The following is a 25,833-nucleotide window of genomic DNA, read 5'->3' as shown; positions in this document are numbered from 1 at the left end:
TTTAATGCAGTCATTTTATTACTGGTGCATAATGTCACTACTTTTTATTTTAGTAATCCCTATAACCATTAAAATGTGCAGTTGTACTCGTTTGTTATAGAACATAGAACAGCACAGTACAGGCCCTTCGGCCCACAATGTTGTGCCGCACCTTTAACCTACTCTAAGATCAAACTAACTACCTACCCTTCATTCTACTATCATCCATGTACCTATCCAAGAGTCGCTTAAATGCCCCTAATGTATCTGCTTCTACCACCACCGCTGGCAGCGCATTCCACGCACCCACCACTCTGTGTAAAGAACCTACCTCTGACATCTCCCTGAAACCTTCCTCCAATCACCTTAAAATTATGCCCCCTGGTGATATCCCTTTCCACCCTGGGAAAAAGTCTCTGACTATCCACTCTATCTATGCCTCTCATCATCTTGTACCCCTCTATCAAGTCACCTCTCATCCTTCTTCGCTCCAATGAGAAAAGCCCTAGCTCCCTCAATCTTTCTTCATAAGACATGCCCTCCAGTCCAGGCAGCATCCTGGTAAATCTCCTCTGCACCTTCTCTAAAGCTTCCACATCCTTCCTATAATGAGGCGACCAGAACTGAACACAATATTCCAAGTGTGGTCGAACCAGGGCCTTATAGAGCTGCAGCATAACCTCGCGGCTCTTAAACTCAATCCCCCCTGTTAATGAAAGCCAACACACCATACGCCTTCTTAACAACCCTATCAACTTGGGTGGCAACTTTGAGCGATCTGTGGACATGGACCCCAAGATCCCTCTGTTCCTCCACACTACCAAGAATCCTGTCTTTAGCCTGTATTCCGCATTCAAATTCAACCTTCCAAAATGAATCACTTCACACTTTTCCAGGTTGAACTCCATCTGCCACTTCTCAGCCCAGCTCTGCATCCTGTCAATGTCCCGTTGCAACCTACAACATCCTTCCACACTATCCACAACTCCAGCAACCTTCGTGTCATCGGCAAACTTACTAACCCAGCCTTCCACTTCCTCATCCAAGTCATTTATAAAAATCACAAAGAGCAGAGGTCCCAGAACAGATCCTTGCGGAACGCCACTGGTCACCGAGCTCCATGCTGAATACTTTCCATCTACTACCACCCTCTGACTTCTATGGGCCAGCCAATTTTGTATCCAGACAGCCAACTTTCCCTGAATCCCATGCCTCCTTACTTTCTGAATGAGCCTACCATGGGGAACCTTATCAAACGCCTTGCTAAAATCCATATACACCACATCCACTGCTCTTCCTTCATCAATGTGTTTTGTCACATCTTCAAAGAATTCAATAAGGCTTGTGAGGCATGACCTGCCCCTTACAAAGCCATGCTGACTGTCTCTAATCAAACCATGCTTTTCCAAATAATCATAAATCCTGTCTCTCAGAATCCTCTCCAATAATTTGCCCACTACCGACGTAAGACTGACTGGTCTATAATTCCCAGGGTTATCCCTATTCCCTTTCTTGAACAAGGGAACAACATTTGCCACCCTCCAATCATCCGGTACTACTCCAGTGGACAGTGAAGACGCAAAGGTCATCGCCAAAGGCGTAGCAATCTCTTCTCTCACTTCCCGTAATATCCTTGGGTATATCCCATCTGGCCCTGGGGACTTATCTGTCCTCATATCATTCAAAATTTCCAGCACATCCTCCCTCTTAACCTCAACCTGTTCGAGCACATCAGCCTGTTCCACGCTGTCCTCACAAACGACCAGGTCCCTCTCACTAGTGAATACTGAAGCAAAGTATTCATTTAGGACCTCCCCTACCTCCTCCGACTCCAGGCACAAGTTCTCTCCGCTATCCCTGATCGGCCCTACCCTCACTCTGGCCATCCTCTTATTCCTCACATAAGTGTAGAACGCCTTGGGATTTTCCTTAATCCTGCCCGCCAAGACTTTTTCATGTCCCCTTCTAGCTCTCCTAAGTCCATTCTTCAGTTCCTTCCTGGCTACCTTGTAACCCTCTAGAGCCCTGTCTGATCCTTGCTTCTTCAACCTTAAGTAAGCTTCCTTCTTCCTCTTGACTAGCTGTTCCACATCTCTTGTCATCCAAGGTTCCTTCACCCTACCATCCCTTCCCTGCCTCATCGGGACAAACCTATCCAGCAGTCGCAGCAAGTGCTCCCTAAACAACCTCCACATTTCTGTCGTGCATTTCCCTGAGAACATCTGTTCCCAATTTATGCTCCCAGTTCCTGCCTAATAGCATTGTAATTCCCCCTCCCCCAATTAAATAGTTTCCCATCCCGTCTGCTCCTGTCCCTCTCCATGACTATAGTAAATGTCAGGGAGTTGTGATCACTATCACCGAAATGCTCTCCCACCGATAGATCTGCCACCTGGCTTGGTTCGTTGCCAAGCACCAAGTCCAACGTAGTCTCCCCTCTAGTCGGCTTATCTACATAGTGAGTCAGGAAACCTTCCTGGACACACCTGACAAAAACTGCTCCATCCAAACTATTTGCACTAAGGAGGTTCCAATCAATATTAGGGAAGTTGAAGTCACCCATGACAACAACCCTGTTACTTCTGCACCTTTCCAAAATCTGCCTCCCAATCTGTTCCTCCATGTCTCTGTTGTTATTGGGGGGGTCTATAGAAAACTCCCAACAAAGTGGCTGCTCCTTTCCTGTTTCTGACTTCCACCCATAATGACTCAGTAGACAAACCCTCCCTTTCTGCAGCTGTGATACTATCCCTGATTAGCAATGCCACTCCCCCACCTCTTTTACCTCCCTCCCTATTCCTTTTGAAACATCTAAACCCTGGAACATCCAACATCCATTCCTGCCCCTGTGATATCCATGTCTCCGTAATGGCCACAACATCGTAGCTCCAAGTACTGATCCATGCTCTAAGTTCATCACCCTTATTCCTGACACTTCTTGCGTTAAAATAGACACACTTCAACCCATCATACAGGCTGCAACTTTGCCCTGTCAACTGTCTAACCTTCCTCACAGACTCTCTGCACTCAGTATCTGCTTGTTCAACAGCTACCCCATCCACTGATCCGTAGCTCCGGTTCCCATCCCCCTGCCAAACTAGTTTAAACCCTCCCGAAGAGCTCTAGCAAACCTCCCGCCCAGGATATTGGTGCCCCTCCAGTTCAGATGCAACCCGTCCTCCTTGTACAGGTCCCACCTTCCCCAGAAAGTATCCCAATGATCTACATATCTGAATCCCTCCCTCCTGCACCAGTTCTGTAGCCACGTGTGCAGCTGCACTCGCTCCCTGTTTCTAGCCTCACTAGCACGTGGTACCGGTAACAATCCTGAGAATACTACTCTGTTATGTCTTCACTATTTGAAGTTTTGCATTGTATACTTTTTTTGTTTATGTATAGTATTTCTTAATTATCTGACATGTCACCATTTGCAGCCTGTAAAAACTAGAAGCATATAAAACTGATAAAGCTCCATTTTTATGATAGTGTCCCTTCATGGATGATCAAATATTAAGCCTGCATAACAAAATTAAGAACCAGCCAGTGGAATTTCCTGAGCAGTGAGTAGTTTGCATATTTATACTGTGTTTTTCAGTCTAGATCTGCTTTGATGCATTTGTTTTTTCTCAACTTCATTTGTATGTCATTTTGTTTTTTTTCTTTTGATCAGACTTTTTATTCTCATTCAGTGATTCTGCATTACAGACTCTTTGTGGGATGGAGGAATGAGTTAATTTAATGTGAGAAACATTGCTACTACTTAGCTGAATATTTTTAAATGTCTATTAATTTTGCGAGCTAGGCCAGACCTCTCTGAAGAGCTGAAGGATCTCATTTCTAAAATGTTAGATAAAAACCCGGAAACCAGAATTACAGTTTCACAGATCAAGGTAAGACCAAGAAATGCTACATCTGCAATCATTCCAAAGTTGTTGGCTTATTTGTAATTTACACACATGCAAGCATTGTAATATGATGAATGTAAAGTGGAAGAAATCATTGGCTTCCTTTTGTCTCTGAACTGTCAGATGTTTAATCCTTACTCAATGCATCAAAATGTCATTTTCAAATAATGAATTAGATGGCACCATATCCTAGCATAAGTCCACAATCTTCAGGATAGGAACCGGTTAGGTGCAGGTGGAGGTATATCAGATGGGGAAAAGACAAGATTATAATTTTGTAATTTCAACTCTGGATATGTTGTTATGATTTCTAATTTAAAGACATGGAACACTACCCATTTCTTGGTGAACATAAATTGTTTAAAAACTAGTCTCATTGAATGAATGTTGACATTTTAGCTTGACAATATCAGGACTGTGAAGAATTTACACAGCTAAACTTTCTAGTTATCTTATTGCTCCTCCCTCAAACATTTTCTATTATGCATTGTCCCAAGATCAGAAAAGCAGTAATGGACCTACTTGCCAAGCAGTATCTTGAGTGTTAACTTAGCTTCCAGTTTTACTGCAGGAAAATACTTCACTTCTGCTAAGTACTTCCCCCAAACAAACTGGCTGATTCTTTTTCCCAATGGCCACAGGCTAATAAAACTGCAAGGTAAAGGCCATGGGATAAAAATTAGCCTTACTCCTAGTACAAGCAGTTTTCGTCCTTGTAAGTGGATGGTCAGTTCAGTAAAATATAAGCAAGCAAATGTTCTGAACTACAGATTAAGCAAGGATTTAGTACCTGTTCTTCTATAACTTATTGTCATGGTTTTGATAATAAGAACTTGTATTCTTACAAGTTATTGCTGACATATTGGCCCCGATATTTACAGGCCATGCTGATTAACAGGTTGACTGCCTACTGGCCGGGAAGGCCTAAGACACAAGGGTGCACCCAAGCAAAGAGCAGGTTAGGAAGCAGCGAGAGATTGCGATCGGGGATGGGGAGGGGATTTCTAGTGGTGGTCAGGGGAAGCGATTGTTGGGGAGCAGAATGGTGATCATGGCAGGGTGGTGGTTGCCGATCATGGCGTAAAGCAGGTAAGTTTGTTGGACCTGATGAAACATTCCCATTTTTCCTGGCCCACAGTAGTACTGCCAAGGCAGTTACTTTACGGATCAGCCTTTCTCATTTCCTTTTACCTGCTGGGTTTCCTGAGGCCCAGCCAATATTAGTTAAAAGTAAAAAGCTTATAAAAATGGAGGCACGCAGCCTCCTTAAAAGCTGTTACTGGCTATCCCACCTCCATTAAAACCAGAAGTGCATGGGTTTGAGGAGACTTGGAGACAGGATTTAATTTTTAAAAATTTTAACTTCTCCCCAGACCCCAAACTCATTGTTTTTGGGGGTTGAAATTACCCCACTATTTCATAGGAAATTGCCAAAGTGAAAGATTGTGTATCCAGTTGCAAAAAGCTAAACTATTCCTATTATGTATTTGCACAAATATCAAAGTAGCCAGTTATTGCTTGTGTTTTGTAGTTATTGAAATATTGTAAATATTGTAAATATTTCAAATGATGCTGAAAAACTTACTTTCATGGTTGGTTCTTTTAACTTGTAGTTACATCCATGGGTGACGAGGCATGGTGCTGAAGCACTTCCTACAGAGGATGAGAATTGTATACTTGTTGAGGTCACTGAAGAGGAGGTTGAGAATTCAGTCAAACATATTCCAAGCCTGGCAACAGTTGTAAGAGACTATATTAATTTTAATAGATCACTGCAGATAAGTCACTACATGTCCAATGAATGTTGACCATTCTCAGTGAGTCGGTATAATGTATACTTGTTGAGGGCCTCCCATAGATTACCAGTATATCTGATATTGTCACATGCTATCGCCTTGAGTCTCTGGTACCTTTATGCAGCTGAGTAGGTACTGGAGTGAGCCAGCAGGGACTCTTCACTTCAGTGTATGCCCACTAAAGCGGAGTCTGGAAGGTGTCAGAAATGCAAAATGTGGTAGTAGCTGTCATATTCATTGCCACTTGGAGTTTGCTCAATAGATAATATATGTCTAAATTCGCTTCAATTCCAAACATAGACCAAATAAAACTTTGCAGGGACAACCAAAATCCCTAGTGAGACTGGGACACATTAATTCAGATCTTATTTCTGTAGTTTAATAATAAAGCATGTCTCTTTTGATCTTGCAAGCACTCAGTAATTGGTTCAAACAGGACTTAATAGTTTCCACAGTTATATGATGAAATTAAAGGCGAAATTTGTACTAAATGAACAGATGGATCACTAATTCCCCCAAATTACTTCATTAAATTGAGAGTTTTTTGTGGTAACTTTATCCACATATTGATATTGGTTGATAGTATTGCTTTAGTACTACAAATGTCACTGTTAAACTAGATTGTCTCTTATGTAACAGGTGGGCCTGAATTGTATAGATGGATGTTTTCATTCATTTTATAAAGACATTACAAAATTGATGCTTTCTCACCAGATTCTTGTTAAAACAATGCTTCGAAAACGTTCCTTTGGGAATCCTTTTGAGGGAAGTAGGCGAGAGGAACGATCTTTGTTTGCATCAGGAAACCTCCTTATGTAAGTAGATATCTGTGTTAATGTTTAAAAACAAAAGGTGCCATTCTCCTAAGTTTTGCATGGATTTACATCTTTAGAAACATTAAGGTAAATACATTTTGCGGTACTATGGTGGCAATGTAAAAGCTTGGTTAATTTTCTTTGACAATTGTTTTTTAAAATCTTGATCTATACAGTTTTTTTTAAACTTCAGTACTTTAAAGGCAGCAAGTTCTTTTTAATGAAGGTGCAGTGTTATATTTATTTTTCATGGGATGTGAGCATTGGTGGAAAGGCCAGCATTTATTGCCCATTCCTAATTGCCTTTGGCTGGTAAAAGAATTGTACTCATGAGTGACAGAAATTATACTCTGGGATAGTAAATCCCAGATTATCAGTCAGCGTTCTTTTGATAGGAAGATTCATTCTTCAATTCCTAACAATATACACTTGATATATGCTTTGTTGACAGGAGCCCCTGTAGGTTTACATATAGTACTAAACCAAATGGAGTTTTCCAATCAGTAATAAATTGTGTGTGGCAAATTGGATGAAAACAGCGGAAGTTCCGTAATTGGTGTTTCATGTTTTCTTGAGTCATTTTATGTCGTGTTCTAAAATACAAGTCAAATATAAAGTACAGTTGCTTCACATGGATGTCGTTGGTTAACAGATCATAAAATAGAAATATTTCTGGTGAAGTTCATAATTTTGAAAATAATGAAATGCTTCTTCTAAACACAAAACTAATTTGATGGGGAACAAAAGCAAAATACTGTGGATGCTGAAAATCTGAAATAACAAAAAATGCTGGAAATGCTCAGCAGATCTGGCAGCATCTGTGGAGAAACAGCTAAATTTTAGATTGATGACCTTTCAGCAGTTCTATTTTTATTAATTTGGTGAGGTTAATTTTGAGGAAAGATATTGTATTAGTTCTGTACTTCCAAATCCTGTTAGTGGTTAAAATGAACGGCAAATTAAGTTTGAAAGTAGGCACCTACAGGAACACTTGTGACTGGAAAAATATATTTTTGAACGGTCTGCTAGTACAACAAAGGACAGTTGCACCTTAATTGGAATTATGGAAGAGCTTGTAGCTACTGCTTGGAAGCATGTTTTGTTTAAATGCTACGGACCGAAGGTTGTATGTAAATCCTTCCCACATGGTAACAACATTTCTGTATCATTGGTCCTGTAGTCAAATGATGTGATATAGCTGAACATTTTTATTATGAATTCTTGAATCCTCCTGTCATATAATATAAAAAGCATCATGATTTTGAATCACTTGTCATGGCGAAAAATGATGTGGAGCGGGCAAGCGAGCCGTTGCCGGCAAAGGAGTCCAGTGGCAATGCACACGCGCTGGTGCCATTTTTAAAGGGCTGATAGCCCTGAATGAACATTTAAGATTTAATGGGCAAGTTAAGTGAAAGTTTTGCTCAAATAAAATGCAGTGAACTTTCCAGGCATTCTCCCACCAGCACCCCCCCCCCCCCCCCAACTTGGCATTGCACAACATTCCTGCCATTTTCCCCCCTGGAATTCCAATCTTGAAACTTTGACCTTCCCCCAATGTTCGGCACCTTTGTCCTTTACCCCTTCCCATCAAGCCCCCGACCAATCCGAGGCCTTGTAACCCCACTCTTTCGCCCCCCCTCCCCCACCCAGCATAGAGAAAAAAAACCTCCTCACCTCGCACCCCCACAGGCGTGCCACGTTTCCCTGAATGGGGATTCGAAGGCGCGGCATTGTCGGCAGCAAGAATGAAGATGGCAACATGATGGCAGAATCACTGCAAGATGAATGGTAAGTAGGCTTTTACATATTTTAATGCAGGTCCCGTTGCCAAGCAGCGGTGTGGCTGCAATGAGGCCTTGCTGCCGCCGCTGAGATTGGTGCGGGGTCTGCTGTTGTCTGGGCCGGTGGTAGGACTCCGCCATACCGATCTTCATTTCCCATACCCCGCACCCCCCCCCCCCCCGCCACCATTCCTGACGGTCGGGGCTTTGAAATCCAGCCCAATGTCCCTCAATTTGTATTACAGCTTTGTTACATTGTGCAGACCAGCTGCTGTTCTGCATGTACAAGATGTCACAGCCTGGTATCTCAGACTAGAAATTATGGTTGCCTGACACTTGAGCTCAAATAGTTGAGTGAAATTTATCGATTTGTAATTAGTTTGCTACATTAAGTCCCAAAGGAAGTGCGATATTTGGTCTTGCAGGTTTGGAGCAATGGACAAATTAAAAATGTTTGGGGAGTTAAATTGAGATGTGTCGCGCCTGTTATTTCGGCGCTAAATCGTCAACTAAGACTCAAAAATGGGGTCCAAGATGCACATGCTACTTCCAGCTACATGTGTGCAGGACAGCATCTTGGTTAAGGGTTTTGCACACATGTGCCTAATGACCTCTGGCAGCATGCAGAGCGGAGAGATCATGGCGCGCTTTAGTGTGCTGATTGAAGCCCTCATTGCCATTTTGCAACTCTGCACTTCCACCAAGGCCCTATCTTAACCTCGCACAGCTGAATATGATAAATAGATCCCTCAGCAGTGCTCTTTCAAGGGATTAAGAAGTATTTGCAAGTTCGTTCCTGGATTATTTCTTCTGTCTGCTGGTGCAATTATACATGTTTTTAAAGGTTTTCTGTACTTGGCTAAAGTTTAATTAAGTACTCTACAGGGACTGGTCTGGCTAGTCTTGCAGTACGTTTTGTGTCATTTAAAATATCGCTTCCAGACATGGGTGGCCTGGTAGGGCTTCCTTTGCGAATTGAACATGACTGAAAATGAAGAGAAGAAATGCAGAGCAGGACAAGCTGCTGAAGAGGGAGGAGGAGCAGCAGTGTACTCAACAGAAAACCATATCCACAGAGGGTCTTCAAGAAGCAATTATTTTACTTCAGCTTGAGCAATGACCAATGTATGAGATGTCTTCTCTTTGGAAAAGAAGTCAAGATTGGAATCTGTTAAATGCTGCAGCCGCAGCTATAGCCTCAAGGCAGGGCAAGGGCAACATTACCTGTGGCTATCAGGCTGCTACTGGAGATACCTTGCAACATCTGACAGTTTGCAATGCTCTGCAGTATAAAGAATGTCACTGATCTTTATACAATGAGGAACACTCATCTCATTTCCCCTTGCCAGAGCGAAACAAGAGGAGTAAGCAAGGGGTTTTCTATGAATTGCGGGCTTCCCCGTGATGTGCAGAGTGCCATTGACTGCCTGCACTTTATGTGCTCCTTATCTGAACTTAGCCCTATTCATCAACAAAAAGGGATTCCACAAATTCAGCATGTGACTGGAGGGAGACCACAGGCAGCACATCATGCAGTCACTATTCCTTAATTCTGCCACAGTCCTCTGTGCCACCTTACTTGATCCGCCATAGCAAGTCAAAGGCCAGTTACTCGGTGATTAGGATTATCTACTAATGACATGGCTCATAACTCCAGCTCAGAACACAGGCACATGCGCACAGCAGGCCTACGATGAGAGTCCTACTGCCACAAGGAACATAATGGAGCACACCATCAGCTTTCTCCAGCAACGCTTCACTGCCTGGACTGCTCTGGAGGAGCTATGCAGTACTAGTATTCTAAGTAGTGTAGAATCTGGCCATTGAGGGAGCAGCCCTTGCCACCACTATCAGCCATGAAGCTGAGGAAATGGAGGAGAATGAGCAAGGGGAGGCTACAACATAGGCAGGACCTTTCTACCAGGGCTCTACGTGATAAGATTGTTCATGTGGGATACCACTAACCTCAAATACACCTCCCCATTCACCAACAGTCCCACATTTCTTACATTTCCATTGACCATCATATCATCCTGTTTCTGAAAATGCAGCAATAAAAACCACCACCAAATGCAAATTGAAAAACCCAAATTTATGAACTCACTCAATAAATAATGCATCAAAAATGAAACTAATCACCCTTGTACATTTCCTTATTGCCTGTCTTCCAAGTTCCTTTACCTTTCCTAGTGCTCCTATAAAGGTACTTTTCCAGTGACTGCAGCATAGTAGGTGGAAGGCTGCTGAGCTCCAATTGAGGAAACTGCAGAAGGCCTTGGAGGGCAATCTTGAACAAGCACTGGGCCTAGAGGGCCCAGCTGCACACTGTACCATTTCAGCCTGAACCACTGCAGTCTGAGCTGGCTGGCAGCAAGGGCACTGATGAAGTGGCAGGGATGGGAGTAGGAATGCTGTCATTCTGAGAAAGGACAGCATATTCCTGTTAAATGGGACTGCTGCCACTGCCAGGGTGGTACATCAGCAAATCTGGTAATCTGTTGTTAACCCAATTGACGTGCTGGAAGTCCTTTTGAACAGTCATAGAGTTATACAGCACAGAAACAGGCCCATCGTGTCTGTGCCGGCCATCAAGCACCTAACTATTCTAATCCCATTTTCCAGCACTTGGCCTGTAGCCTTGTATGCTATGGTGTTTCAAGTGTTCATCTAAATACTTTGTAAATGTTGTGAGGGTTCCTGCCTCTACCACCTCTTCAGGCAGTACGTTCCTTATTCCAGCCACCCTCTGGGTGAAAAATTTTTTCTTCCAATCCCCTCTAAACCTCCTGCACCTTACCTTAAATCTATGCCCCCTGGTTATTGACCCCTCTGCTAAGGGAAAAAGTTTCTTATCTAACCCATCTATGCCCCTCATAATTTTGTATACCTCAATCATATCTCCCCTCAGCCTTCTCTGCTGTAAGGAAAACCCTAGCCTTTTCATTCTCTCTTCATAGCTGAAATGCTCCAGCCCAGGCAACAACCTGGTGAATCTCCTTTGCACCCTCTCCAGTGCAATTACATCCTTCCTATAGTGTGGTGCCCAGAACTGTACACGGTGCTCCAGCTGTGACCTAACTAGTATTTTATACAGCTCCATCATAACCTCCCTGCTCTTGCATTTATTAGCCGAGGCATAGAATATGAGTATCCCATATGCCTTCCTAACCACCTTATCTACCTGTGCTGCTGCCTTCAGTGATCTATGGACAAGTGGTTCCCAGAACCGTGAAGGCAACAGTCTGAACTTCCAAGGCAGCAGTCATACCTGTGCCAAGTTGGTGCTGGACTCATCCATGTTCCTTGACTTTGTGCACAGTTTTCTCTGATAGGCTTTCCAGTGCACCAAGCACCTCATCTGAAGCCTCTGTAGCAGAGCTAGTGTGTGACCTCACGCTCTGGCGGGCTGGCACCTGCACAATTCTTTCCCTGCACCCTGGCTCCTGTGTACTGTGCCCTGTGTCTTGCCACATGCAGATTCCCCCTCTAGCCTAGCCTCTAGAATACTTGCGGGTGGTTGCAAGTCTAAGGCCGATTGACAGTGTCTCTTTTTCATCACTATCTTCTTCCTCTTCCTCTGCTACTGGGAAGGTTCCAATTCTTGGGTATCTGAAATGGGAAAAGGGCGAGAGTTGGGTTGGGCTGTGGTGAGGGGAGAAAAGGAAGTAAGAAATATGCGCTTACACCATCTGCAGCTTCTGAGCTAGCGAAGATTGTGGGATAAGGGAGAACTGGGAAGAGAGAAAGGAGGATTAGGTATACAGAGACCTTCATCATCGACCTACAGCACCGCAATTTATCAAAGCTGATTGAATAACTCCTCGTGTATGTGAGCTGTGTGTGGCTTACAACAGTGCTAAGTGTGTGAGGGTGAGGTAAACTGTTTGAATTGAATGGTTGAGTAGTGATTAATAGAGATGGGTGAATTGAGCAATGGATGAGGCTGGTGGTGCAGTTGGTATGATATGTCAATTCAAGATTGAACTCATCACCTTGACAACTCACATCAGATCATTAAACTTCTTCCTGTACTGCATCCATGTTTTTGGGACAACAGTCCTAGCATTGACCTCTGCCACTACTTCATCCCACTGCCTCCTGAACATATGTCTGGATTGCCTCCTGCCCCTGTGCAGATACAAGATCTCTCCAACTCTTGTATTATCAGAAAGCCCTTTTCTAAAACCGCTTCCAGCAATCTTAATGCACCACCCTTTAAAAGGTGCAGGTTACTTTTAAGTAACGTTAGCCACTCACTGAATTGTGATGCATGCAGCCAACCAGTGCAGGTAATGCTGGCTGCACACAGTAATCACACAAATCAACAGGTGGCACAATTTTTATGTCCTGCCGACAGTGCAATGAATGCACGTGGTTGAATCGTGTACTGCAATCTCCACACCTGTTTTTGGGCCTATCCAATGTAACTGCTTTTGTCTCATTCCTGAAAACTCTGCTAATTTATGAGAAGTCAAATGCAACCCAATGAACTTTTCTAACTGGAAGAAGAAATGTGATGGTAAGAAAGCTAAAAAGGAGTAAAATGAAATGAAATGAGGATAGAAAAATCTGTGATTAATTCCAAATTTTGAAAACTAGAGTGAAACCTTGTGTTTTTCCTATCACAGTAATGTGTCCAGCAAAGTCTTAATGCTTCACAGTTTATGAAAAATTGGAATTTCTGTTATCATTTTTAATATTTTTTGTTTTAAATGTTAGTTTCCACCATTCCTGAGCTGATGAATGAAAGTGGAGGCCTGGCATTCCGCCTCCATAACATCCCCACCCAGGATGAAGGACACTCAGGCTGAGTTACTATGAATGCATTTCCCAGCTGATATGGGGAAGAAGGATTAGACTTTTGAGAGTAAATATACCTGAAAATGGAGGGGCGAATAAATAAACTTCAGAAAGAGGTGCTGGAAGTTTTTTTTAACTGTTTGAACAAAATTAAATATTCAAAAACAACTTCCCAATTTTTTTGTTTCACTGATTCCCAATACAAGAAATGTTTTTCTGTTAAAGGTTTCCTTAAGCAGGACTGTGTACCACAGAAATAGTGATGTCCAATTTTCAGGACATAGCTGTTGAAAAGCATTGTGTTAATTTTAATAGTCTTAAATCTAGAAGAAATAGATAACATTTCCGACATCAGTAGCTTTTCTCCACGACACAAGGGAGATGGTTTTGTGCAACAAGTTACAAATTAACAGTTTATCACAGCTGGGCTTAATGCCTACTTTGCTCAGAGGGTTCAAGTAAGGATATGTAAGAAGGTTGACTTGTCCCTTTGGCATGGGCCTCTTGATGAGTTGGTAAACAGTTGCAACTTGTGCTGTGATACTGCATCATACAGAGCAGGAAAGTCCCAGTTTTATTTTTTGATGTGTGTTGTGTTGGCTAATCTCCGTAAGGTTGCAACAGTTTGTTAGCTTCTGTAGGATAGGGAAAGGAAAAGTTGGCCAGTGTTCTCACTCTCATTGATTTGCAGTGCCCCTGCTGGAAATGTGCAGTAAATATTGGATAAAGGCAGGATCGACTTCAGCTTTGATGATCCCATCAATTACCCTACAGACTTTCACTCTTCAGGTTCATGCACAAAAATGGCCACTTGGGCACCCTACTACCATCAGAAGAGAAACGGGTAAAGGTTGGGGTTGCGGGTGGTGGGGGGGGGGGGGGGTGGCGGTTGGAATTTAGGGGGTAGGTTCCAGAGGGAAGAACTATACTTAACATGCCTTTACACATTGCTTTATCTCTGATTTTAGCAGAACTGGAAGTAGCAGTATTTTCAATAAGGAAAGCCAATTTGAAAGAGGCATTGAGTTAGAGAACTGATAAAACCAGACTGGACTTGCCTTGCTGGAATCATTTTAAAAATGAAAGCCCTAGGTTATGATGATTCTTCTGTAATGATGACTGACCTTTATCGGAACAAAGGAAAAAATGCTGGTAAAAAACATGTTACTTCTAGATTTGTTAAAACATCAAAAGAACAAAAACAGTAAAAGGAAGTCAGCCCACTCCCTAAAAAAAAAAATCAGATCTGACACAATCCTTGGGCATGCAAAAATCCCAGCATGCTTAGTTGCATCTTAGTTGTACTTTAAATAGTTACAATTATTTTCCCTTTTCAGTTCACACTTTTTAAAAAATTCTGCCACTTCATTTCTTACATTAAAAAGCTCAATCTATTTCTGAAAGGTATATAACCTTTTGGTTGCTTTATTTGGAGACATTTAAGATTAGAAATTTTATCATGATAATAGGGGTCATTATATTACTCCAGTCTGATGGGATACAGATTCAGACATTTGTTCTGAGCACAGTTTCTGGCTTTGACCATCTTGTTAGAGAAGAGAAAAATAAACAGGAGGAGAATCAGTATGGCTGCTGCAGACTTCCTAGTAATCAGAATTGACTTTGAGGGCTTGGAAGCAAATTGCATCACTACCCTTTCAGTCACCGAATGGTGCACGGCAGAGGAAGATGTTAAGAAAGGAACTGAAGGTTACATTTTATTAAACCTGGGACTTTCATCTCTGGGAGCTGGCTTTACATCCAACTTACTGATAAGATGTATGACCCTTGTACCCGCCAGCTGTGAGGGCCCCATGTGAAATAGGTTTGAGCAGTCTAGTTCCTTGTAGTTATGAGCCCACAACAAAAGAAAAGCTGCTTAATTCAATTACCAATTGTCACTAAATTTTCAGGTTCCATCGCAGAGGCCAAAACAGAGGCCACAGAATTGGAAATGGAACAATGTCACATTCTCTTACACAGGCTGAGGCATATTGTTGAGCAGAATAGAGGAAGGTTTGCTCTGCATCCAAATGTGCTTTCCTTAATTAATTCACCCTTGCCCAAGTGACTTAATTTTGTCCGGATTATCGTTTCTAAAAGATTTCCCACCACTGAGGTTAAACTGACTGGCCTGTGAATGCTGGGTTTATCCTTGCACCCCTTTTTGAATAAGGGTGCAACATTTGCAATTCTCTGGTACCATCCCTGTATCTAAGGAGGATTGGAAGATTATGGCCAGAGCCTGCACAATTTCCACCCTTTTTTCCCAGATGCATCCCCTCTAGTCCTGGTACCTTAATCAACTTTTAAGTACTACCTCTTTGTCAATTTTTAGTCCATCCAGTATCTCAATTACTTCCTGTTTCACTATGACTTTGGCAGCATCTTCTTTCTTGGTGAAGACAGTTGCAACATACTTATTTAGTACCTCTGCCTCCAAGATCCCCTTGTTGGTCCCTAATCGACCCCACTTGTCTCTCTCGTCTCCTTTCTAATGGAAGCTCATTATTCCATTAGAGATTTGCCTGTCAATCTTTGATTCCAGTTTATCCGGGACAGGCCTGTTTTTAATCCGCTTAAATTTGCCGCCCTCCAATTAATTATTTTTACTCTGGATTGCTTCTTTGTCTTTTTCCATAGCTAATCTAAACATTATGATAATATGATCACTCTTCATTAACTGTTCCCTAATGACACTTGATCCACTTGAACCACTTCATCCCCCAGGACCAGATCTAACGATGTCTCCTTCCCTATTGGGTCAGAAACATACTGATCTAGAAAATTCTCCTGAACACATTTCAGAAACTTTTTTCCCCCTCTCCCTGTGCATTATTGCTATCCCAGTTTATATTAGGATCATTCACGACCTCCATTATCAGTACTGTATAGTTTTTGCACCTCTAATTTTCCTGCAAATTTGCTCCTCTCTATCTTTCCCACTAGTTGGTGGCTTACAGAATGCACCAGTAGTGTAATGGCACCAAAATTGTTTCTTAACTATAACCAAATAGATTCTGTCCTTGAATGTTCCAGGACACTCCCTCCAACACTGTAATACCCTCCTTGATCAATACTGCCACCCATCCTACTTTCTTTCCTTCTCTATCTTTCCTGAACACTTTGTATCCGGGGACATTTAGCATCCAGTCTTGTCCTTTTTTTGAGCCAGGTTCCCATTATTGCCATAACATTATATTCCTGTGTGACTATTTGCACCTGCAGCTCACCAACATTATTTACCTAATTGGCCAAACAACCTGTTTTTGTGCTGTAATATTCTATAATTCCATAGAATTTGTGTCTTCAAGAGAGGAGGTTAAAATGCAGTTCTGATGAAGGGTCACTGTCCTGAAACGTTAACTCTGTTTCTCCCTCCACAGATACTGCCAGACCCGCTGAGTATTTCCATCACTTTCAGTTTTTATTTCAGATTTCCAGCATCCACAGTATTTTGCTTTTATAATTATGATAAAATGCAGTTGGTGTAGTTAGCGATAAGAAAGGATTATTGTAGTGGTGGTTGAAAAACTGTTAAAAAGAATATTTCAATCTGTTGTGTACTCAAGTTGGATTTTTGAACAATTTGTGATGCATTGTCCTTCATTTTTGGATTTGTGGCTAGTGGCAAAGGGTACTCTATTCACTACGCTGACAGCTGTCAACAGTGTTTTTCGGGATCTTGAGTCCAAACTTGCTGTCATCGGGTATCTGATCCGGTGCAATGCCCTCTACAGGCGATCTGCGGTATATTTGAACAGAACAAGAGAGTGGGTCTCTTCAATCAGATTGAAGAATTCTCACTTAAACATGCAGAGTCTAAACCAGGAAGTATAAATTAGATTCAAATCATGTACAGAAAGCAGACTAAAGAGGGAGAAAGAAAGATGGGATGAAGAGACACTGGGCGGCACAGTGGCGCAATGGTTAGCACCGCAGCCTCACAGCTCCAGCGACCCGGGTTAGGTTCTGGGTACTGCCTTTGCGGAGTTTGCAAGTTCTCCCTATGACCGCGTGGCTTCCTCCCACAGCCAAAGACTTGCAGGTTGATGGGTAAATTGGCTATTGTAAATTGTCCCTAGTGTAGGTAGGTGATAGGAGAATTGAGGGAAGGTGGGGATGTGGTAGGGAATATGGGATTAATGTAGGATTAGTATAAATGGGTGGTTGATAGTCGGCACAGACTCGGTGGGCTGAAGGGCCTGTTTCAGTGCTGTATCTCTCTATGACTCAATAAAAGAGCCAGACACACACACTGGAAAAAAACCCTCAAATCTCCAACACTAAATTCTGAAGAGATGAGATTCCACGCTTATAAAATTATATTTTCAGTGTCAGAGTGGTTGTTTGGCAGTAATTAGGACTTATCGTGCGATTAAAAAGGCACTTGCTCCAGAATGCACCAGCCCTGAATTTTTCTGCCATGTTTAATGGATAAGTACCGCAACTTGATGCCCTTACATTGATTTCAATACAGAGTCTATCTGTACTGCTCTCGAATAGCCCATGAAGGAGCAGGGTAACTCGGTTCGCAATTTCTGGAATACCGCTTTTACCTACATGTCTGTACTCCAGAAGTTGCTGTCGATGTGCTACATAATAACGGTGTGAACTATTAGCATTGCCCTTACCCTCAACACAAAATCCAGGCCTTTTTTTAATTAAAACTTGCACATGCAGAAATGCCAACTTTTAAATAATTGTTTTGATTTTATTTAACTATTTTGTGAACATCTCGCATCATAAACTTGTGCAGTTAGCAAGAGAAGAAACTGTGATGCATAGGTCTGCATCTATTTGTGGGAGTTGCAGGTCCCATTCTACAGCTCCATCTTAATTTTTTTGGGCATATGTTCCTTCAGTACACAAGGGGTACACTAATGCTGACATGGAAGTGAGTTGCTTGGAATACATTTATAATTTGAGCCAAGCCAGAATTTCTATATTAAGTTCATGAACACAGTACTCCTTGTTGCCAATTACAAATCTCTGCTGAACATGACAATAAGAAATGCTTGGTTCACCAAATTCTCAGTCAGCAAATCCAACGCTTGCTGAATAGCTCATCTGTTGAGGTAGGATTTTGTGATTTGCGTACCACTCATTTATATCTCTGCTGGAACTTTGTAGGTCATATTTTGTAAGAATACTGAGTGGATCCAAAGTATAAATAATTCAGTTCAGTTCAGTTCAAATTCAAATCTGTGTTGAAACGAATACATCACGACACCAAGCAAAATAGTATCCACAGCACAAACTTGGCCAGTGATGTCCCAACTCCAAATTCCTGCAGCCATTGACCCTCTCTGCCTCCAACCCCACCCCCACCATTTTATACCCAAATACATTCTAAACACCAGTTAAACTGCTTGGTCTCAGCAGCAAGCTCATGGTAGACTGCTTGTTCAAGTATGTCCAAGCTGTAAATAATTTCATCATCTTCTGTGGGTTCTCTCATCATTGAAGAGTCTGGTCCGGGATCAGCATGGATGGCTATAGAACTGGCAGTTCATGTTGGTGTTTGAGGGAACTTCTGCAGCAGTGCCACCTCTGGCCTTCCTCTGGGCATGTCAGATATTGGAAGTTTGATGTAGATGGTCCTCAAAACATGCTGAACTAGATTTCAGTGCTTGCTTTCATGTGTTTTTCCCTAGAGAGGTGGTCTGCAATGCAGAAGTTTGTAAGGCTCTTTTTTAAAGGTATCCTTATTGTTTGTACTGACCACCTTGATGTTGTTTGCCCTGAGACACTTCCCCACATGGGATTCTGTAATCATCCATGTGGGAGACATGGCTTGCCCATCTAAGTTGAACTTTCTGGAGCGTGGTTTCCATGCTGATGAGCCCAGCATGATGGAGGACCTCATTGTTTGTGATTTTGTCCTGCCATCGAATTTTCATAATGAACCTCAGGTGTCTTTGGTGGAAGCATTCCAGAGCTTTGATGTGGCCCTGTAGCAGACCCAGGATTCTGTGTCATACAGTAGAGTGGTAAGGACAATGGCCTGGTAGAGTTTGATTTTAGTCTTCAGTTTAATGCCATGCTGCTTCCAGACATGATCATGGAGTCAGCCACAGGAAGAACTTGCTTTCTGGATGTGTGCGCAGATAACTTCATCAATAATGGCATCCCTAGAGAGAAAGCTATCAAAGTATGAGAGTTTTTTTTACAATCTTGAGACTGATACCATCAACAGTTCTGTCTTGTGTTTCATAGCGTGTGCCTGGTTCTGGCTGAAACATAACCTCAGTCTTGGGAGACACTGTTGTTGGCAGCACTTGACAATTTGTTTGCCATAGTGTGGATGTCTTCCTTGTGGGCATCTGCATACAGAAACTCTCTGATTACTGCCTCAGTGACTTTGGTGGAGGCATGCAGTCTGAAGAGATTGAAGAGCTTCCCTGAACGGAACCTACTGTTGATGCCTGCAGGCCTGTCTCTGGTGGCTTCCTTAAGCATTGTAGCAAAGAAGAGAATGAAGAGTTGTCGAGCCACAATGCATCCTTGCTTTACCTTTGCTGGTTACCACAAAGACATCAGACATCTTGCCGCAGGCACAAATACATCATACAGTAGACACAGGATTTTGAGAAACTTGTTTGGACATCCTAGCTTGGAGAGCAAATGCCATAGACCAAGTCGACTCTCACTATCAAAAGTTTTAGTTAGGTCTATGAACAGCATTTATAGAACCTGATGTAGCAAGCTACCCTTCCCCCAAAAGGAACATGTGTCACCTATTTTTTCTTTTTGTAGCAATTTACACTTTTTTTGCATGAAGTTTGTTGGACAGTATCTTCCCCTTCTTAATTCATGCTAACATCTGTTAAATAGGTTATTGTTGTACAAATAAGTCTCAAGTTTATTCCCGATAATTGATTCCATTATTTTACATGTTTTGTCACCCATTTTAGACATAAATATCACATCAGTCTGTTTTCAACCAGTGGTACTTCCCCACTGTCCATTGACTCTCTCATAATGATGGTCAGTGCCTCAGATCACCTGTCTAGTTTCTTTTTTGTTATTCATTCATGGGATGTGGGCATCAGTGGCTAGGCCACTATTTATTGCCCATCCCTAATTCAGCACAAGAATGTTAATCCCTGTTAACAGGAACAACAGAAAATAAAATAACATTAGCATTTTCCATTTTTCATACCACATTTTATGTGTGCTGAACTGAACCGCGAGGTTATGCTACATTGAACAAGCTGCAATTACCAAGGCTAAAATCTTAAAATTCTTCATAACTTTCAACCTTATACAAATTTTCTTCTTGGGCAATTTCATTGGTACCTATTCTAGAATTATCAGATATAGAACAAAAGAGTTCAATAATTAAAATTAATTGGGATTCAAGAATATTTGATTCGACTTCAGTTTTTACTTCTGAGGTACACTCTAAACTTGAATTTTGTAAGCATTTTAATCCCATACTTTGCAACATTGTGTTTATTTATGTTAATAAAATATATATGCCTTCTCATTTTTGCAATAATATTCTGTGCAACATCACTAGGGTCAGGTAGGATTCAGGCTTCATAAAGCAGCATTATTCTGTGAGATTTCCAATCTTCCTTTTTCAGCATGGGCTAGTTGAGCTGAATGGCTTATTTCTGTGTCATATATCCTAGGTAATCCTATCTAGACCAGGTGTTGTCAAATGTAAAAGAGACCTATTGTTTCCAAAGCTTGTCTATTCTAGAAAATATGTTGACCTAACTAAGTGTTACCTAAAGTATAATATCTGTGATTATTAAGTTAACACAAATGCCACTTTCATTGAATTGTATAGAATGTAGTTTAAAATTCATCACTGAACTGAGGTATCTGTTGTCAAACACTTCTTCATTCTTGTGTAAACTTTCCCCTAATTTCCAGAAGAAACAAGTCAGGAAATGTGAAATACTGCTACTTACATAGTAGCCAAAGGTAAAACACTTAATTTGAGTGTATAAGCCTGCAAGTTATTCCGTGCAACTAATAACTTCAATTGCAATGTGTGAACCAAGACGTTAAAGGGTATCCATTCAAAAATCCAAAGTTTTTTCCCTAAGATTCTTCTATGGTCATGTAAAGAATTGTCTTCTATACCAGATAATATGTTTACCGACCTTTCTCACATCACTTCTATGGCAAATTTAGTGTCTGTAATATTTGTAATGAATATCTAGCATAGGTGTGGTCAAGCATTTTGTCCATAGGTGTGTACCGTGGAGCACATGGAACCACATACAAAGTTTAAATCAGTGTTCACATTAATTTGCACACAAATCTCAAACTACTGGCACTAACAGGTCCTAGTGTTCTGATTCAGGATTTATTCACCAGTGAGACAACAGTGCTGCGAATAGGCCATTGTAAGCTAGAACTGGGTTGCCTGGTCTCTTGGGTTGTATTATAATGCTCACAGATTGCAAATGGTCCACAAAGCATTACTGTTGTAATATTACTGATTAGTCCATGGTGCCAATCAAGTTATTGAATAAAACAATTCAGCCCACTTTTAGTCACTAAAATGCCCCACTAGGTTAATTTAACACTTTATCTAATCTGCAAGCCCTGTGCTCTGCCTGGGCCTGGCCTCTCCACCCTAAGTATTCTGGCTCTTTAGCCTCCCTCTACATAAGGCCCAACCCATAGTATTCTGGCTTTGCCTTTTTTATTCATTCATGGGATGTGAGCATTGCTGGCAAGGTCAGCATTTATTGCTCATCCCTAATTGCCCGCTTGATCCCAAATACATCAAGCAGTTCCCTAACTAGCCTGACTACAAGGACAGTAGCCAGCTTCCGTCCCAAACTAATTCAAAGCAGGATGCAACAGTCGGTTTCTTGCTTGGCCCAACCTGTCATAGAGTCACTGAGTCATTTACGGCACAGAAGGAGGCCATTCAGCTCATTGATTCCATGCCGGCTCTCCACGGAGCAATCCAGTTAGTCCCATTCCCCTGCACAATCCCTGTAGCCCTGCAGGTTTATTCCCTTCAAGTTCCCATCCAATTTCCTTTTGAAATCATTGATTGTTTCTGCTTCCACCACCCTCATGGGCAGTGTGTTCCAGGTCATTACCACTCACTGTCTAAAAAAGTTCTTCCTCACATTCTTCCTGGATCTCTTGCCCAAAACCTTCAATCTGTGTCCCCTAGACCTTGTACCATCACTTAATGGGAACAATTTTTCCTTGTCTAACTTATCTAAGCCTGTCATAATCTTGTACATCTCCATCATATCTCTCCCCCGCAACTGCCCTCCCCAACTCAACCTGGCCCTGAGTGCAGTTGCCAGCTTTTTGCCTGACCCATCCCAACAAGTAGACGAGTCTTCATTTTCCCATTTCCTACCAGTCAAGTCTCTGGTCCCCATTCTGCCTCCCAGCTTAGCTCCCTGCTCTCTTCTTCTAGATCAGTGTTGTCCAAAATGTTGTTTGTACCCCACATGTGACAAATTGGGAATCCAAATGTGGCAAATATGCTTTCCTGATTGAGTAGACACCTTTGGGTTTGTGAGTTCAATATTCACAATTGCATGGTGTCTGCATGTACACTTTAAGCTTTTTGTGCCATTCTGTCTAAAATGGTAGACAAAAAACAAAGGGCTGGATTTTAAGCAACTCTCGACATCATGATCTATGGCGGAGTGGGAAGGAACCTGAAGATGGCTCCGGCTAAGGCCCGCCACGGATCTTGACATGGCAGGGCCCGGCCCAAGCCTCCAGGCGGTGCCGAGGCTCCGTGGCGGCCGCCCCCCCGCTGCTGGGCAACGGGATCACAATTTGAATATTTATATCAATGTAATTAATTAATTTAAATATACTCACCCGTGATCTTGAGGGCCCATCATAATCTTCGGCGGCCGGCACTCCCATGCCTTCAGATCTCTGTCCGGGGAAATGAAGCGCAACGCTGGTATGGAGGGGGGAGGAGGCAAGTTGATCAGTGTGGGTGGGGAGGGCGGGGGTGGAGTCAAATAAATGTCATGGGTGTAGGGGATGGTAGGAATGTTTGTACTCTGTGCAGTTTGGGGGGGAAGGTCATATGTTAAAGGTAAGTGTTTTTGGGGGGGGGTGGGGGGGGTGGAGGACAAAATAGTTCATGTAATTGTTATTGGGGTGGGGGGGGTGGAATTGGGCATTTGAACTTTATGTAATTCTGGGGGAATATGTCTTTAAAAATTTAAATATCCCAGCAGGGCTGACTGCCCTTTTAAAATGGCATCACGCCTGCACACAGGCAGCTGAAGCCTTTGCTGGGGCTGGACAGCCCGCCCCTGCCATTTTTTGATCTCGCCACCAAATCCAGCCCAGTGTGTGTGATTGCTTTTTCATCGCTGTGAGTGCTTTACTTTCTTGGTTACTGAATAATGGTAGATGTTTGTTAAGTAAATATAAAGTACATTTATCTGTAAGGCTTTTTCTACTAAAATCGATGTTGCACAGCTGAAGCAGTGTTGCTGGCAGTCATATTATGGCTAGTCAGTGATTTTAATTGGACAACATTGCTTTTGGCCCAAGAGCATGCCCCACCCCCCACCACCATCCACCTCCCTCCCCCACACTCTCCCTTGAAGAGTGAAGTTTCCAATTATGTCAACATATAAATATTGTTTATCCTTTTATTGGAATGGATCACACATTGTTTAAGATGGCAGTAATTTCTAGGGATGAGCAGTCTTTGCCTGCATGGTGCGTACTAAAGCATGCTTTAAACTTTGAGAAGTACCATACAATTGGCCCATCCAGTCTTTATAATATTGGTAGCATGGTGCTTATTGCTTGCATGAACAAGTTTGTATTTTGCCAGTAATCACTTGTTATAAAGAGGTATCTTGTCATTTTAAATCAGATCAGCCATTGAGCCAAATTCACTGGTGATATTGTAACCCACTGTGCTTTGGAAGGTATAATATTTATTTAATGTCTGGCAATGTTCCCAGAAAGAATTCGGGATGTTGGCTATGTGCAAGGAAGCCTGGGGCTATTTGTTCTATCTTATTTTTTTTCTCATTATTATTTCAGTGCGCTTTTTTCTGTGCTTTATTTGATTGGTTTCATTTTATTCTTGCAAATTATTTTCAAAGCAACTCCACAGGTCATGGGTAAGTTCCATAATTGGTATTTGAATAATGTACTTTGTGACAGGAAACGATAAATATTATGTCAAATAACAAATGTATGTTATTTTCAAGTCCGTGCATCACATGTTTTTTGGTGACCAAAAATGTACTTTAACAGTGTCCCATTTTGTATGTATGTGTCTCTTAACAGCACACATTCACGCATTTGGAGCTTGTTTCCAGCCTTTGTCAACATTACTAGTAATGGGGTACAAGAGTAGGCTGATGCGATTCAACTGCCAATTTTTCCCTTTTCCCTTTTGATATGTAGAATCTTGGTTCTTTCCTTAACAGTTGCCTGTATCTTAACTGACACTGCATGAAAACCGATGCATTCTGGATAGTCTACATTAATATTATAACCATATCAATCCTCCACTTCAGGCACAGCAGATTGGAGCACCAGTGCACTTATATCATCATACTGTTTGATAAACTTTAATTAGAGATTCCCATCTGGTTATTTTTATTCTGTATTTCAATGCTCCTCTTCAATTTCCAAATGGCAGTTCATTTAAAGTATATAGAAAGAAACAGTGCACATAGCAAAGATTATATATTTAAACTAAAATCTTTAATATCCTGTAATAGTGATCACACCCTTCGAGTACTGCAAGATAAAGAATAATAATAGGCTACAGGGAGGTGTTCTGACAGGCAACCACAGAAAACAACAGATGCAAATATCACTCTTTTGTGATAATGCCAACACCAGTATATCTAGCTTTCTGGTTAGCAAAAATGTTCATTACATAACCGATATTAAGGGGAATACTAAGTGCAATCGAGAATTATAGAATGTGGGGCGAAGCATTCGAGAAGCAACAGTGCTCTGTCAAATGTCCAAAATGTTATAGTTCACTGTGGGAAAAAATCTGTGGTGTTTGATTTTCTGTAGTTTTTTATATACGGTGCAGAAATTACGAAGCAGCTTGCAAAACCTGTGTATGTTGCTTTGTGTTATCACATAATGTTTCTATAGCATTTATACTTGTCAGCAACCCAGAAATTAGTTACTTACAAATCTCTTTCTGTATTCAGTTACTGGCAAATTCAAACTCTGCATGAAATGTAATTCCATACAATTTCTGCACAGTGAATGCATTCTGTCTACAAAACATGAATTGTTTTGTCATCTGGGGAGACTTTGTATCACTATTATAACAACAAATACATGCAAAAATTATACAAAGTGATAGAAGCTTAACTTATAAGTCTTATTGATCAGCCTTCTGCCAAGTGACCTGAACCATGTGTTGTGTTCAGGGAAACTAAGCTTGTAACATTGCACTTGGGAATATAGATGTTTTTCTTTTATCCGATGCATTCTGGATCGTCTACATTAATATTGTAACCATATCAAGCATGTAATTTTCTTGTATATCCTTGCCCAGTAAAAGGGCAACATATTTTGATTTGAAGGGCGGCACAGTGGCGCAGTGGTTAGCACCGCAGCCTCACAGCTCCAGCGACCCGGGTTCAATTCTGGGTACTGCCTGTGTGGAGTTTGCAAGTTCTCCCTGTGTCTGCGTGGGTTTCCTCCGGGTGCTCCGGTTTCCTCCCACAAGCCAAAGACTTGCAGGTTGAAAGGTTAATTGGCCATTATAAATTGCCCCTAGTATAGGTAGGTGGTA

General features: G+C 41.8%; 1 protein-coding gene across 5 annotated transcripts in view; it reads left to right on the top strand.

Annotated features, from left to right (window-relative positions):
- LOC137382698 (calcium/calmodulin-dependent protein kinase kinase 2-like) overlaps window positions 1–25,833 on the top strand; it is a 134,828-nt gene that overhangs the window by 103,425 nt on the left and 5,570 nt on the right. For 4 of the 5 annotated variants that reach the window (XR_010977261.1, XR_010977262.1, XM_068054989.1 and 1 more), the window contains 5 exons: window positions 3,466–3,539; window positions 3,782–3,869; window positions 5,498–5,626; window positions 6,395–6,495; window positions 20,967–21,017. Coding sequence is in view for 3 of the 5 variants with exons in the window: in XM_068054989.1 (XP_067911090.1) it covers window positions 3,466–3,539; window positions 3,782–3,869; window positions 5,498–5,626; window positions 6,395–6,495; window positions 20,967–21,017 (443 nt within the window). In the remaining 2 variants the exon portion in view is untranslated. The remainder of the gene's footprint in view (window positions 1–3,465; window positions 3,540–3,781; window positions 3,870–5,497; window positions 5,627–6,394; window positions 6,496–20,966; window positions 21,018–25,833) is intronic. The other variant, XM_068054988.1, reaches the window with a different exon arrangement.

The sequence above is a fragment of the Heterodontus francisci genome, chromosome 23 (genome assembly GCF_036365525.1).
Source record: "Heterodontus francisci isolate sHetFra1 chromosome 23, sHetFra1.hap1, whole genome shotgun sequence".
Lineage (NCBI taxonomy): Eukaryota > Metazoa > Chordata > Chondrichthyes > Heterodontiformes > Heterodontidae > Heterodontus > Heterodontus francisci.
This window is presented reverse-complemented; position numbering and strand designations above follow the sequence as displayed.